Source organism: Strigops habroptila, chromosome 1 (genome assembly GCF_004027225.2).
Source record: "Strigops habroptila isolate Jane chromosome 1, bStrHab1.2.pri, whole genome shotgun sequence".
NCBI lineage: Eukaryota > Metazoa > Chordata > Aves > Psittaciformes > Psittacidae > Strigops > Strigops habroptila.
The window spans coordinates 50,338,974-50,355,742 of NC_044277.2; the positions used below are offsets into that span (position 1 = coordinate 50,338,974).

The window sequence follows — 16,769 nt, forward strand, 5'->3', positions numbered from 1 at the left end:
CACGTAGGTGTGGGGGCCAGATTCTGCCACCACCCTGCTCTCCTCTGGCACAAAAAAGGGGCAGCACAACTGAGGGTTTTGCAATTCACTCCTTCATTTTAATCACTTGACTGATCCTCCCCCTCCCTATGGGAACAACGTAAGCCAGGCGCTCATTCCAGGTGCACCTCTTTATGCTCTTTTTAGACCTGAGAAACACAGAGCAGCCAAATCATACCTTAGAGTGCTCCTGAACTGTAATTAACCTCAGTATATCATTTTATGGAAGAGAAAGCTGTTAAATTTGTCTGAATTCAAAAGAACTTGGAAGAACAGTGGCAAGATAATGTTTTTAACAAGCAGCTTGATTAATTCATGGCAGAGGTTATCATCCCATTGTGCTGGGTAGGAAGCTGACATTTAAAACTTAGTATGTACTTTGTCAGGGGGGGAGAAAAAATCTTCCAGAGCTCAGATTTTAAACGCTACACTTGAGACTTGTAAACAACCCACTGCAGAATCCAGTAGTGAGGACTCAGATCTCAAATGCATAGTATTCCCAAGGACTTTAAGAGAAATAGTTTACAATCATTTTTCTCTGCCTTATTCCCACTAAGTCTCATGCCTTAGGGAAAAACTCCAGTGTTGATTTCAAGTAGAGTGCATACCTCCCCATGGAGCGGAATGCCCTCCCAATGGCTATGTCAGGCCTATACTGGGGGCAGTGGGTAATCCAGGGAACAGGGCAGGGGATTTACATTAATCTCAGATCTAACCTGGATCAGATCTAAACTTCCCATTCTGGCTGGCTTCAGTGCTCCCCATGATAGAAGTACTGAAGGAGTAATGGTGAAATACAATATAGTACAATAAAAACTGTAAGATTCAACTCAGAAGCAAGCTTTTACCGTTGGGTTAGTTTGGTTTTTTCTGACTACAAAAAAGATTAATTTTACTTTTCTTCTCTAGAAATATAAATATTCTATTTATAAGAAGGGATTATATTTTTTTTTAAATATTGAAAATATTGTAAAACAGGCTTGCAAATAATCATTAAGATGTTCTAAAATCAATGTTTTAAGTATTACTTTACATGTCCATTTTACTTCATCATCTTTAAAAATATTCCTTAGAAATTAAGATTCTTCCTCTATGTATTATTTGTTGTCTATTACGTACATCATTTAAAGGAGGTACATAAAATAAAACACATAATCTGAAAACATATTCAAAAGATGAAGAATCTGTGTGACATCGATGTCAAGCTACAGCCCTGTTTTTAGAGACAGCTGTTCAGGTGATTCATCGTTTGTATGAACTTCAAACAGATTATTTTATTATTCTTTGGGCTGTTGCCCTTAAGGGAACTAGTTACATTAAATAACAAGCTATCATTATATGGACATACTGATTCCGAGAACAGGGGAAGGAAATAAAGTCATAACATGCAATTTCAATAGAAAACGAGGGCTTGTCAATCTTCTGCCAGAGGCAAAACACTCAGGCAGATACCGCAGTCATCACAGAGATATAATGAATCTGATTAACTTCCCTGGAGAAGGGACAATTAGAGCTGATAGTATAAAGCTGCTTTGGGATGCATGTGTGTTTGCATAGGGAGCAGTGCACAAAGGCTGCCTCATGACTGGTTGATGGCAAGGGCACCTTGGCTGCCAGGCTGTGATTGTGAGCCACCCTGGCAACTCCTGTTTGAAGAATTGGAACAGGGAAACCACCCAGTTGCCCACGAAATCACTCCAAAAATAGCTTGAAGCATGACTGGGTGCAACTAACCATCACATGTATGGTGGTGGCAATGGAGAACCAAAATGAAGGAAGGCATAGCCATTTTCCAACACAAGCTGCATGCCTCCCCCGCGAGAAAAGAGAAGGATCCAGGAGCACTAGCAACAGAGCAGCTCTAGCTGGGACTAGGAACTGTGGGATAAAAGAACTGTGAAAGATTCACAAGGATGACATTAGTAACAGGACTAGTGAAAAATGTTAATAATTAAATCACCACTGATGAAAATCTTAGCAGGAGAGTGTGTTAGGATCAGGGCTATAATAAATGAAAGCAGAAGATAATGCTACATACTCAGTATTTTCACAGGTGTGAAATTCATTGAAAAAGGAAATAAAATAAGCATTAGGGAGGTGGAAATACAGAAATAGTTGATAGTCAGAAGGTCATTCTGTCACTGTTGCAAATCTTGGCCCCTTTAATGGAGAAAGGATGCTTAGCTAAGCACTGAGGATTATTTGGGCCACACAAGAAGGATGTGGACCTGCCTGAGTGAGTCCAGAGGAGGGACAGGAAGATGATCAGAGGGCTGGACAGTCTGAGAGTTGGGCTTGTTCAGCCTCGAGCAGAGAAGGCTCCAGGGAGACCTTAGGGAAGCTTCCAGTACCTAAAGGGGGCCTACAAGAAATCTGGAGAGGGACTATTTACAAGGGCATGTAGTGACAGGACAAGGGGGAATGGCTTTAAACTGAGAGAGGGTAGATTTAGATTAGATATTAGGAAGAAATTCTTCACTGTGAGGGTGGTGAGACACTGGAACAGGTTGCCCAGAGAAATTGTGGATGCCCCAACCCTGGAAGTGTTCAAGGCCAGCTTGGACATGGCTTTGAGTAACCTGATCTAGTGGAAGGTATCCCTGTCCATGGCAGGGGGTTGTAACTAGATGATTTTAAGGTCCCTTCCAACCCAAGCCATTCTGTGATTCTCTGATTACTGATTAATATTAAGGAATCACTTAAAAAAGAAAAAGAGAGAGAAAAGAGAAACTGAGAACAGAAATAGTGACATAGTGCTGACATTCATACCAGCCACTATCAGCCTTACATTTAGTTTGAATAAGGCATCATCCACTCTCTCTCAATTAACATTTTTTCATCACAGGTAACTGGCAATTAATTTGTGCCCCAAATAAAATGATCTCTAAGGGGGGGAGGGGGGGGAGGGAGAGAAGTAGTAATAGACAGAGAGTGACTACTCTGCCAGAAATGACATTCTACCCAACAGTAAATGACTGAACAACTGCAGTGGCACAACCTGACTCACTAGCATTTCAAACAACTCTGAGCAACAAATCTCTGCCAAAGCCCTGTTGTCTCACAGCTCTTACAGGCACATGACTGAGATGAGTCCAACAGATCCTGCAACAGTCTGAAATCCATGGCTAGACATTTAGATTGGACCCTATTGACTAAGTGCCAACGTTTCTGAGATTCTAACATCTTTGACTGCAATTTCACGAGGATGGTTGAATGGCATGTTGGCTGCATCCCACTAGAATAATGAAAAGAGAGCTTTTCAAAGTCAGAAATTGCACGCATACACACCCCACCCCCCCCCCCCCCATTCCAGCTTTTATAAATGTAATTTCTATCAGTGCTACAAACATAAATACTATGAGATGAAGTCATGACTCAGTCGGTGTCGTCACTGACACCATTTCACCCAGAGTGCTTGCAAGCTTTCTGCATTATGTATGTATTCTAGGTTTTGAGATTTATGCAAAGTTCAGAATCAAATTGTTTCTCTAATGTGATAAAAACCAAGTAGCAGTTTTAAGTTTTGTAAAAGAGGAAAAGTAATATATTATGTAAGAACCTTGCATTCTAGTACATTTTCCAATTTTTGTTATGCAGACAGTAATAAATACAGATTATTACAAGGAAGAGTTTTAATAAATGTCAATACTATGCCTATTCAGGTTTGATAAAGTAAGAAATAATAACTGTGAACATTTTAGGACTAGCTCAAGGAGGACTACCTTCCGAAAGAAGTTTTTCAAGGTTTCCTTTCAAGTGTAATGAAGGCTTAGCACAGATTTGCAATAGCAATTGTCAGATATGAACCGGGAGATTTATATACTAGTCCTGAAAGCTCCAGAGCTTGCCTTCAGCATGATACATCACTGTCACAGTGCAGAGCTGCACAGACACAACTCAAGCATGCCTGCCACCCCAACGTCACATAAAGAAAGGGGAGGATTTGGGTGCTCTGGATGTGGCTGATGGCATTTGCGGATGACAAAACCAGTTACTGCTTTCTGCAGTTCCTGGGCTTGCTGCAGGGCAGCCAGGGCACAGGCTGGTCAGGCAGCACAGCCCTTTTGGAGGGGAATGGGAAATTGCCCGAAATGCAACTCGGCTACAGATGCAACCACAGAAATGTCTTACAGGAACTCAGTAGCTGTGGCAAAGGTGCTTTCAACCAAAATACCTTTTTTTCACACCAGTGAATAACACAAGCAATCGTATGATGGTTCTCTTATCTTTGTGGTGTACAATTGTGGTGTACAATGAGTAAGAAAGCAGGCACAACGTAAAAAATTCTTTAAGGATTTTCCCTAATGTCTCCCCTCCTAAAAAGACTTATAACTTCTTTAGAAGACAGGAGATTTTACGAAGTCAGGTCTGAATGGATGAAGTTCCATTCACGTGTGTCACTGGGAACAGAGTGGTATTTGATGCTGCCCTATTTCAGCACCCCAGCTACGAGGGGCCATACACTTCATTTGTTTCCCCCTGCCACTAACCTTTATCTCAGACTGCAGCCAAGCCAGCAGAGAATTACTAAAAGAAGTTTAAAGTCAGTCCATCTTAGCAGTAATACAGACACAAGAAAATACAAGAAAATAGTGAGTGTGCATCAATATGACTTAGATATTAAGAGCATCTTTTTGTAAGGACAGAACAATTACTTCCATGTCTCTCTCTCTCCACCCTAACATGATACAAATTAACAGAAGATTCCAAAGCATGTCTACAGAAAGTGTCCTGTAATTCACATTAAAACTAAAGCAAAACACACCATTTCTTCTTTTCATTTTTAATCTAAAAGGGATCCAGCATTTGACAGTGAAAGAATACTGCACTTCTAGCTGATCAGCACAGAAAATTGCTATGAATAATGAACTTAATTATTATTGCCTGTTTGCTTGTCTTGTTACGTTGGACATTAAGGACTCCAGACTGAATTTTGTGCAAATGCACATCTCTTTTTATGCCTGTGAATTTTCTGCATGGCAGATTTAATACATCAGCTGAGCTCCCCTTAGCAAACTAAACCAGATAGTACAAGATCCCATACCAAGAGTCAAGCATGGTATTGCTGGCAGCAGCTAGAACATAATTTCAAAATGCTAGCAATGAAATAACATTTAAAATACATGAAAGAATTGTGCAGCACTGATGTGGGTGGGATATCTATATTTACTATTCAACAGTAGGCCTTCAGGAATAATTTGGTCCTGACGAGAAATTTATTTTTGTATTTAAAAAATAAGTTAAGAAAAGGAAGTAAGAACAGTGATAGTGGGTATTTTCCATACTCTGAGAAGGACAGAGAATCATAAAAGATAGGTCTGGAGGGGTCTTTATGAGGACATTTGTTCCATCCTCCTACCCTAAAGCAGGATCAGCAACACCTAAATTTGTCCTGACAGACATTTTCTACCCTTTTCTTGAAAATGTCCAGTGAAGTGATTTCTCTTGGCAATCCACTCCCACGCATAACTATCATTACCATTAGGAAATTTTTCCTAACATATAGATTGTGTATGTCCTTGCAGTCTAAGGCAGTATTTCTTCTCCTGTCCCCACTGGACATTATTAACTTTCTTTCTGAGGCAGCCTTTTAAGTAGGTAGGCAGAAGTAGGGCTAAAAATTAACAAGACCAGTTTTGCACACAGACATGCAAGTTGGCTGTGAAAAAAATATACCCTGAAAGAGATGGCTGAAAACCACATCTTGGTTCAGTGATTATAACTGTTTCTTAAAGCTAACCCTGGAAGTGCCCATTACAGCAATAGACCTTGCTTTTTAAATGAGACGACGAGATGGAATTGAATTCACCAAAGTAATTTGCTGCAAAATGAATAAATGTTTAGAGGATTTTACTGATAGAAGTTAAAAACTTAGAAATCCTCCCATTCATCTGTAGCTATGTCTAACATAAATCTAGATCTTGTAAAGTTGTGCCAGATGACCAGATACAGGACAAGGGATCATGTATCTAGTGATTTCTGCAAGTCAGACAATAATCTAAATGAGGTTCCAGCTTCTCCTTAACAAACTATCAACTTCCAAAACTCTGCACCAGTATTACCAAAGAATCACACTTTGACTAGCAAAGTTAAAGCCTTTTTTTTTTTTGGTTGATGTTCATTCCTATGTAAGTTAATTGTAACAGTTTCATTGCCTTAAATTTCAGCAAGTAAAAGTACAAGTGAGGCAACAACAGTAGTACAGGTCACATATTACAACAAAATTCTGACTTCTTATCTTAGACAAACAAGAAATAACATTAGTTACACAAATGTGACAATACCAGCATAACAGGGCATAAAGGCACATGGAGCTAGGTGTGGATTGACATAAGGGTAAGTTTTATGATAGGATAAGCAATGTCTGCTAGAAGTGAGACTGTAATAGCTCAGGCATCTCAATTTCACTGCAAGACAAACTGGTGATGATCATCACAGAAGTAGAGAGTACATAGGTCGGTGCCTATCCGACTTATGTACTATGCAGTGAATTGTAGGAATGCTTTTTCTCCACAGAGGATTGTGCAGTGAGATGAGTGGGTTCATTTCTGTGCTGTAAAGCACAGAATACCTTTGTATACATACCTTTGTGTGAGGGGACACAAAGTCCAGAAGGAAAGCTGCAATGGGGCACAAGCTTTCTCACATGCCCATCAGACATTAAGCATTAACTGACTGAACATGCTTTATATATCTATCAATCACCGGAAAGTTGCAACTGTTTTGAAAGCTCCAAGGTCTAAGTTCCTTTAATAAATCAATATCCTCTGCTCCTTAAGTATCATGTACACAAACCAGATGTCAGCTGCCATACGGAAACCACTGGCTCCAGATGTATGGCCACCTAATACCTCAAAATAAATATATTTTTTATTGTCTTGCCTTTCAAATTTTCTTCTGATTTATAAATTATTCACTGAACTTAATCATACCTGACATATGAGCCTGTAAAGTCAGAAACCTGTCCAACAGTTTCTTCCTAGCTTTCAGAGAGAAGAGAGAAGGGATTAGAGTAATATAAAGCTAAGTAATATATCATGCATCAGTGACTGCAGGCTGGGAAAGTTACTGCCCAGGCCAACAATTGTTCTAGAATACTATTCCTTCATCTGCATGTCCAAAGCTCATGGTGATGCTTCAATCTCTTTCACAGGAAATTCGAAAACCTCACTCTTCAAGCAAATAAACATAAAACACCTAAGGAAAATGGAAACAATTTTTTCAGGAGCTAAAGATCTGACAAAAATGAAACAGTGAAACATACTGTACTGGAAACATACTGTAAAACACAAATAATAGATCAATCAATCTTATTGCTTTTGTACTAATTAGGAAAATCATTGTTCCCTAATTGGAAGTCACTCAACAAGAAAAAGAAATTATCAAGCTTCCCTGCACGTGTCTAAAAATATTCACCATAAGGAAGATGAGGTATTGCATCACCTTGTATCTTCCCTCTCCCTTCTCCCTATCTGTGATCTTCTGTGACCTGGGCCAGTGAAGTTAATGGGACATTTTCATTAATTTTAGCAGAATGAGGACAAAAAAGTATGTTTTTGTTTAAAACTTTTTTTTTCCCCTGGAGATATTTTGGAGCATGTTATAGTAATACAGAAATATCTTAAAGTAAATAGGACCTCATTCCTAAGACCAAGATGGCTTTCGTACCTAAGGATGTACACTAGTGCAGTGTAAGGACATCAGCCTCAGTTTGCTCAAATGCCAGTAGAGTCTAGCCAGTCTCTCAGGCTACAATTATCCTTATATCCCTTATCATTTACTTCTGTGCAGATATTTCCCAAAACCAAAATTTCAGAAAAGCTGAGAAAGTGGGAGAACCATCTCCAGAGTTTATATTGTTCTATAGTTTTCTGAGAGCTGCATATTTCAGTTTGGTGAGCCGTGAAGATTTGCATGTATACAAACATGCGTTTCATCACTATAGGAAAATCAAAGCTATAACGATCTCCAGCTTTGCGCATAATGTTTAACAACATCCTTGCCATGTGACATTTAATTTGCTGTGTCTTTACTGTAAAAAGTTTTTGGACCTTTGCTCATCCTCTCATTCACATCAGTCCCAGCATCATGTTTGAAAACAGACATTACGCAATTTTGCCATTAATTTCACCATTAATGCCCCATGGAAGTGCTCAAGCCAGGTTGGATGGGGCTTTGAGCAACCTGGTCTAGTGGAAGGTGTCCCCACCCATTGCAGGGGGGTTGGAACTACATGATTTTTGAGGTCTCTTCCAACCCAAACCATTCCATGATTCTATGATTCTATGATTAAATCACTCAGCGCAGATAATGCACTTTACCTTCCCAACAGTCTATATGGATATGCCCATGTGCGCATACCACTTTTCTCCTGATCACGACAAGTTACCACCAGATTAAACTGTTTGGGAGCTTTGCAGATTAAAAAAACCTATTTTGATCATAATTTCTTTGACTTTTGCAAGGATTAGGGGATTTCTATCTGAATCATACTATGTAACAATGAAGTAGTTGGATTTTTTGGCAAGTCATCCTACCAGAGCTGGTCCTGCAACTCTGTCAAACTTTGATTTGTAATATAGGTTGACCCTAGCTTGAAGGCTTGCCCTCTAATAACTGACCTGATCAATTCTCAGACAGGTGATGGGAAGTTGGAATTCAGGACAGATAAATCAGATCTACCTCTTTCTTCTTGCTTTTGTCACTGTCTTTAAGTTTGCCACCAGATTCTGCCACTTAATTGAGCTTGATTATTTACTGTGATGTTATAGAATAATAAAAATGGCACAGAGGTTTTCAAAACAATATTATCTTTAGATTAACATAAATATACAAGTAGAAAGTACTTATGCTATTTCTGTTAGCACATAAAATATGTAAGCCTGGGTGTACACAAATAACATGCACGTATTTTGAGATATTATTTTTGGAACGTCTCTGATAAAGTTAGGAATTGATTGCTTTATTGCAACTATTACTCATCTATGCAATAAATCACAAGAACACATGCAGCTATGATGAAAATACCTTGAAAATAAAGATTTTTAAAGAAAAAACTAATTTCTGTTCTCCCCTCTCTCCTTTTCACATGAATTCCACAAATGCATCTCCAAAGTATCAAGATCATTGAAACTGTCAATACACTGGTAATCAGAGAGTACAATCTGTCTCCAGAAAAAGTTTGTTTAATCAAATATGAGTTCAAAGGAACAATTCTGCAACTGTATATAACCCAAAAATCTATGTAAAATGTCCACAAATGGAATACTGTACTTCAGTACTGTAATATTTTAGGAAAAATAAAAATAGAACTGCAGAAGACTGAAGTGGCTGAGTCCCCAAAGTAGCAGCAATATTGAGTTAGGAAGCATAATCTGAACCCATACTTTAAGCACTGAGTGTGGATGCAGTGGAGAAGAGGAAAGGGACAGAATGAAGTAGAAAAGCTATGGTAACAGGATCCATCTTAGACCTCTTGTCCTCCACAGAGTTTTTCAGTCCCTTCCACATTTGTCATCTTTCAGGCTGGGAAAATGCTGCCATCAAGTAATATCTTGTGCTGACTCACCAGCTACTTCGCCCACTTCAAGAAACTGTAAGGGACGGCTGCAGATCATTCTCTGCCTTATCCAGCTAGAGATCTTCATAAAGTTTGCTGGAACTTCCTATCTTTCAGACTTCATTCTCTCTAGCAAACTTGGTTAAAGCTGGCCAACAAATTCAAAAGTTACTGGGAGGTGGAGGTGACAGGTTGGTGTGTGGACAGGCAATGTAATTGCATGCTTTTTTCCCCAACGAAAATCAGGCTAAACATAACCAGGGAACATATAGATAGTGAAGGAATATGTCCTGAATCAAGCTCAGCTGTAATAGAAATGTCAGTTATCTGTTGCCTGCGCCTTCTTTAGAAGTTAGTTAACCAGTCTATTTTCCATCTGCTTATAAGTGCAAGATAAAATTTTGCCACTTTTCAGGAATGGGCAAGAAAACACCACTTTTTTTTTTCAGCTGGATGAGCTTATCTGGACTGTGAAAGATTAAACACCAGGAGGATACTGCCAGCAAAGACAGAGAGAAAAAGCTGCTTACTTCCTGGTAGAATAATGAGAGTACAGCAGTGGAGGTGTGCATTTCAAAATCACAACAAGCTGTGCTTTGTTCAGAATGGTACCACAGCATTTGACACATGAGCTGTAACCACATGGAAACCATGGCATGGGAGTAATGTTGTAGGAAGGAGATTGCAAGGTATAGCAAGAAAAAAACCTCATCAAAAACAGGAAAATAAATTTGTATTACATAAAGAAGATATGACACAGTTGTGCTGTTCAAAAATTATTCCTTATATAAAAAGAAACATTGACAATAATGAAAATCCTTTCTTAGAAGAGTAGGCGCATGAGCAATAGTAGGTAGGTAGGTGGGAGGAACAGCGTGGGTTGTGAGACCAATATTAGACTTAAAGTACTCAGAGAGGAAAAGTCCCATAAGATGAAAAATCCTTTCAAAAACAGTGAAAGCAAAGGGGAACATGTTTTTAAGTTGTTTGCTCTGCCAAAAATGAAAGTGAAGCCAACTAGAGACTGCATACAGAAAACAGAATAGCAGAAAGAAGTGCAGCAGATCCCCGACAATTGCTACTGAAGAGACACCACTTTCACAAGGTGCCTTGTTCATTGCTGACCGAAAAAAACATAATTAAAGGAGTAAAATACCACTCAGCTTCAAGGTGTTAATAACGTCCCACAAGGTCAGCTAGAAAGTCCACTAGTGTCAGTAAAAGGCTGTTTGCCGACTAGAGTGGCTTTTGGCTCATTTCCATGAAGCTCTTATTCAGGTGCAAGTTGAACTCAAGTCAATAGTAAGCGAAGGAAATAATTTGTTATCACACATTACACAATTGCTTGATAACCTATATTCAGTGAGTTAGGGGCCCTAATTTAGACTCTGGCTGACATGCCAGCAAAACTCTATCACAACTCTCACAGTAATCAAGGTAGCCCTGGGATGAACAAGCAATGTCATGGTCAAGGTCAATTCATGCTACTAAGGAAGTATGAAGAAATCTGCAAAAAACAGCAAGCTTAACATAAGTCTTCAATTCCCAGAGCAAGTACTTGGCTAGTTCTCACCAAAAAACACCCAAATTATGATGTTCAGCAGAAAGGAATAAAAGCAATGCATAATTATGTATTATACAATTTGTCTCTTAAAGTGGAAAGGTTTCCCAAGAAGAAATATTTCTTTATAGTTTCATCATGGATTGAAAGAAATAATTCTACTTCATCCCAATTCTTGATGAAAAGTCACTAAGAAAAGAAAAGTTATCTCATATTTTGTCCTCTTTTTTGTTTTACTACCATTTATCATTTTCCCCTTCCTTCTCCTACCCTGTGATTTACACTCTACTTCTGCATAGCTTCTAAATGTAAATGAATTTTACAGAGCACAGCTTAAAATCAAGCACATTCCTAAGAGCTTTCCCAAATAGGAAGGAATTAAAAAAATATATATAAAATGAAGTATTTGTACAAGCACTTTGCTGAATAACAATGACTTCAAAGCTAAACTCAAAAGCTTCTGCTGCCAAACCCCTCTGATCTTAGATCCTCTGTGGGTGAACAGTGACATGCAGGACTTTTAATTTTCAATAATTTGATATTCTTTTGAAAACCTTATTTTTACAGAGAACAGGAATGACCAAGATCAAATAAACTCATTGTGATAGATTGTACTTCATATATATATTATAGAACTATGGAACATGTTTCTAAAGTCTCAAAAAGAATAAACTCCGTGCCTGATAGTGTGTCCATGCATAAAGCATGGCTTTATGGAGTTTGTGGTGGTACATAACATTCATGTTCATCTTGCAGAGGATGTAATAACTGATCTCAGAGGAGGAGTTTTGGCTCAGGAAAGGATGTGGTAAAAGTCTGCCAGATGATGAGAGGAATCACTGGATCCCTTGAGCAAGCACCATCTAGCTTATGAAAATCCCTGCAGAAAATGAGACTGCTCTCTCCTTTGGACACTGATGGAAAGACAGAACAGAAACAATTTGTGGCTTCTCCTGAGACAAAGTCAAGCAGGCTGCTAAGGGGAGCTGCAACAAGTCTGTTTTTTTTTCTGCTGGTCTATTCATCACTGATGTCAAAAGCATGACATTCTTAACAAGGATCAAACATTTTTCTCTAAAATCTATTTTTCAGATAAGGTCTCTGGGAAAAAATGGGGTAGAGGAGGACAAAGAAGGAGAGGAAATTAATGAGGGTAATGCATAAGGAGTCTTTTGTCCCTAATCACAGATACTAGATGAGCAATACAGCTTTTTTTTTTTTTTTAAAAAACTATAGCCTTAGGCAAGTTATACTAAAATTAGGTTATTTTTGGTTCAGTGAACTATGATTCACTATTATAGTTATGAATTTTGCAGAAGACAGACAGAAACAATTGTTGATTTAAATTCACACTATTTTCTTTTATGAATATAATTTGGTTTTTTGCTTTAGGGAACCTCTCCCTTTTAGAATCCTTTAAAATACAACACTAAACCCGAAACTATCCATTTGTGTAATTTTCATGAGAATTTAGGTGGCTCTTTTAAAAGGCCAAAATGAAAGAAAAACACAGTGACATTAAAAAAAAAAAGTAAAAAAAAATCATAATTCCCCTCGACTTCCATAAATGATTTGCCCTGCCCCCTCCCTCCTCCCCCCCCCCCAGTTTTGGTTACATTTCTCCACAAAATACAGGGCAGTTCTGAGTGAAGTAAAGAGTAGAAACTATGGATTTGTCTATTTTCAGACAGCCATTGTTCTTTTTAATTAAATGTCAGATGCTCTTTGTTGAGTTGTAAAGACTGGTTTAGGGCTAATTTCACATGTTGAATACAAATAAATACACAATTATGCAAAGCTTTTGCAGGCCAAAACTATAATTCAGCAAAGTGTTTAAAGAACAGACCTACTGTATATACCTGAATACTCACTTAACACTAACAGGTTGAAATACTTCACAAATTCAAAGCACAGGTAGTAGGGTCTCTCTTCAGAATAATATTGAAATACATTCCTAAATCTACTCTTGTTCAGAAGAAAAAAAAAAAAAAAACAACCAAAAATAACCATGACCAAACACTCTCATTTAAATACTTTCCTTAACTGGTACCTAGAAGCAAAGAATAGAAACAAATAGGAACAGAAACTGTGCGTCTTAATGGAGAACTTTATATGATGTAGTAGAACACTGACTTACTTGAGGGTGGTGAGCTCTGTGAGGGATGGCTGGGTGGCCTTGAGATAGCTCTCTCTCCGTGCAGCAATCTTTGGAGATGGCTTTGGACTCGTGTCTGAGTCTCCACTGTCATCATCCCCCATGGCTTTGATGTAACTGCCACTACGCATTCGTCGGCAGGGAATCTCATCATCTTTCCCTCGTGGAGTGTATCCAGTCCATTCATCTTGAGGGACCTGAAGTGATAAACACAATTCTCTTATTAGTACTCTTCCCTGATGTAATTGCACAGCAAGATTTGACGGTGCTAAGCCACAACAGAGCCATAACAAAACCCCTCATGTCCAAGGGCCTATTCTTAATCTCATTTGACCACAGGTTGCTGCTTGCAGTGGAGGCCCACTTCTCCCCCTGCATAGTCACAAGCATCTCTGGAGTTGTTATTTTCCACTACTTATCTGGGAAGTTTCTAGCTAACATGCTGACATAGATGCCTCAGTCAGGTCTAATACTGGGCTGGATAAATCTATTTTTTTGGTGGTTTTCATTAGAGGTATTTGCAAACCAGATCAGGGTATTTTTGGTTTAGCTTAACAAATTAAACACGTCTGGGGAGGCAGAAAAGATGATATACGAATCCCTATATCACAATCTTTTCAGACAGAGTGTGTATTGCTACACAGACCAGGATGACTGGTTCAAGATACATTTCAGATTAGTGGAGCTATGCACTGATCATCACAAAAGTAGGTTTGCAAGTGTGAAATTATACTACTATTGCTTCTATAGCATAATTAGCACCACTGAACACCTGCCAGCTTGCAGGGATCCTCCTTTTGAGTTATGTTAGCTTGAGTGTCTGAGTCATACAACTCTTTATTCCCTTCTTTTTTTTCTTGATGTACGTTATTTCTCTTGATCTGAAGTAAGTGCTATCCATTCTTTGCACTGGAAATTTAGAACACTGGGAATGTGCGTTCATGAGATTTTGGAACATAGCAAGAGGACAGTCCAAGAACATGGTGCTCTTGCCCACCCATCCTTTCCCTTCCTCTGCTCTTGGGGCTTCTGGCCATTGTGGACCAACATCCTTCTCTTTCCTGTAACAGCAGAAACAACATGCAGTGGAGAAGGGTCCTTGAAGGAGTTGTCCTGAAGTTATTTTGCAGAAAGCATATTTTTATAACAAAGGTGAAACTGCAAAAAGGCTTTTTAGTTAAACATATTTTGTGTTTGATTTAAATAAAAGTAGTTGTCAATTTTTAGTTTGCTATTTTTCCGATTATTTTTAGTGAATCAACTCTATAAAGCAAACTATAGCTACAATGCTCAAAAACCCCTACAAGCCATATTAAAAAAGGAGTCTCAGATCCAAGTTGCTAAAATTTGTCCTGCAGCTTATGAATACTAGCATCTATATCAGGATAATCACGGAGTGCCTCTTTTCTATGGAAATTTTGTTCTTCAACAACATCTATCATCTGCTGAGTATCTTGTGTATACATTGCTTCACAGACTTCAGCCATAGCATTTACATGCCAGCTTGTTTAGAAAACCAAAAATGAAACACTGGATTGTTTGCTAACAGCTTAGCTGTTGATTCCCACTACAAACTTAAGCCTAAGTCCAGATGCTTTAAGGCCTTTCAAATGTTACTGTCAATGTAGGTCAAATTTTTATGGCATTTTATCCATCTATGCTGCTACAAACTGCAATCCAAAAACCACTGTGCTACACAAATGAAACAAAGATATTTAATGGTCCTAAGCATTCATGGACTTACTGCTAATCATAATTAATTAACCAAACTATTCATAAGCCATGTCACTGTTTTGTTTCCTGCTGATTTCAAACCCAAGACCTTGCCAACTTTCTTATTTCATTGACTCTTCTTTTATTGCATCATGATTCAGGTCCTTCCTTGAACTTCCTGGCTTAAACAAGGCGTTTCCTCTTGTACTCAGTCTAAGCTCTTCTTTTGGTTAAGTCTGGCCTTGGTAAACTCACTTGGAGCTTTGACATTTTCCTCAGAGGACTCAGGATTTAATCCTGGCTTGCATTCTAGTTTGTGTGTCTATAGAAAGTAATTGAAGAAATAATTAATACACTTAAAACACTTAAAATTTTCTTCTAGAAAAGGTTAAGACTCTAAGAACTAGAGTATTACAGACTGAGAGTAATAACAGAACCCACTGGAAAAATAGGATTGAATATAGGGCTCTGATACACTTCTGTGTGCAACAAAAACCCCACAAACAAGCAAACAAAAAGCAGTTTCAATTCCATGGTTTCTAAGTTTATGCTTAGACCTCAGATCTGGAAAGTTCATGCTTTCCTCATGTGTATACATCTGTAAAGGGCAAATGAAGATAATATTTGGTAGTGGGTTTGATTCCATTTTTGACATAGAAGAGTATGGAGCATTTTATACTCCTCCTGTAGCCATTTATGACAGCCAGAGGATAATATTTTTTCATATCTCATTCTTGCAATGGCTCTAGGCCAACGGCATCATCAAACAATGGAAATACAATTCTATATTCATACCACCTCTCACATATATTTTGGAACCTACAGCTCCTGCTTGTCAACTGTAAAACCTCAACTTTTCAATTCACTGATGTACAAAAAAGAAGTTAACACAGGCTTAGTAAAATCGAGCTCAGCTGACATTTTGATGACATGCTCAGCCTTTGGTCGGAAGTTTAAAACCGGTAAGAGTGTATTTCCAATCAGTTTCCAGGCAGATGTTAGATAACTAAGTCATATTATGTAGGGAATCTGTAAATTCTCTGAGGACATGCACTTTAATCTGTTTAATATTTTATTCATTATACTTTAGTCAAAGATTGGTGCTTTCTCTCATGAAAATAAATTAGTGAATTAATCTTTAATGCACTAAATAGAATATGTTAGTATAATGTTAAGGGTGGTGTCTTTGAGAAAAAGTCAGGAGTGTTAAAGTTACAATGCTCATACAGCACCTATAATTCAGGCAAATTGAACACTTGTGGTTTTATGAAATAACAGACATACTGTTAGATGTAATGCTGTAGTTTATAGGTGTAATACAAATGATGAGCTATAGTTGCTGTAAGGCACCATAACCCTGGAATTCTTGAGTTCTGTTATCAGTAAGTCCATACATAAGTAAAATACCTTTTTTATCCCCAAACTTCTCAAAATAATTTAGATATGATAGGCTGAGTTTTGAAAGCTGGTTGCAATGAATTTTCCACAAAACTTCCTATTTATTCACACAAACACTGTGTGACATGAGAGGCTTTGAATGCATTGCTCTAGCCTCACAATTTGTATGATGTGACCAGGAGAAAGTTTCCAGTTTGAGCTCTGCTCGTTCTGTGAACAACCACTGAAAATCAGCATGCTACCTTTTTAGCAGCTCTTCCACCTTTTAAACACTCTAGAAGAAACAGAAAGCTGAGCTGGTCACATAGAGACCAGGAGCAAAGCAGTCTCAGGGATTACCACAA

At 38.3% G+C, this 16,769-nt stretch overlaps 1 protein-coding gene across 4 annotated transcripts in view; it reads right to left on the minus strand.

Moving 5' to 3' along the window:
• DLGAP1 (DLG associated protein 1) overlaps positions 1-16,769 on the minus strand; it is a 398,543-nt gene that overhangs the window by 120,580 nt on the left and 261,194 nt on the right. For all 4 annotated transcript variants that reach the window (XM_030496374.1, XM_030496355.1, XM_030496364.1 and 1 more), the window contains one exon: positions 13,297-13,511. In XM_030496374.1, the coding sequence (XP_030352234.1) occupies positions 13,297-13,511 (215 nt within the window). The remainder of the gene's footprint in view (positions 1-13,296; positions 13,512-16,769) is intronic.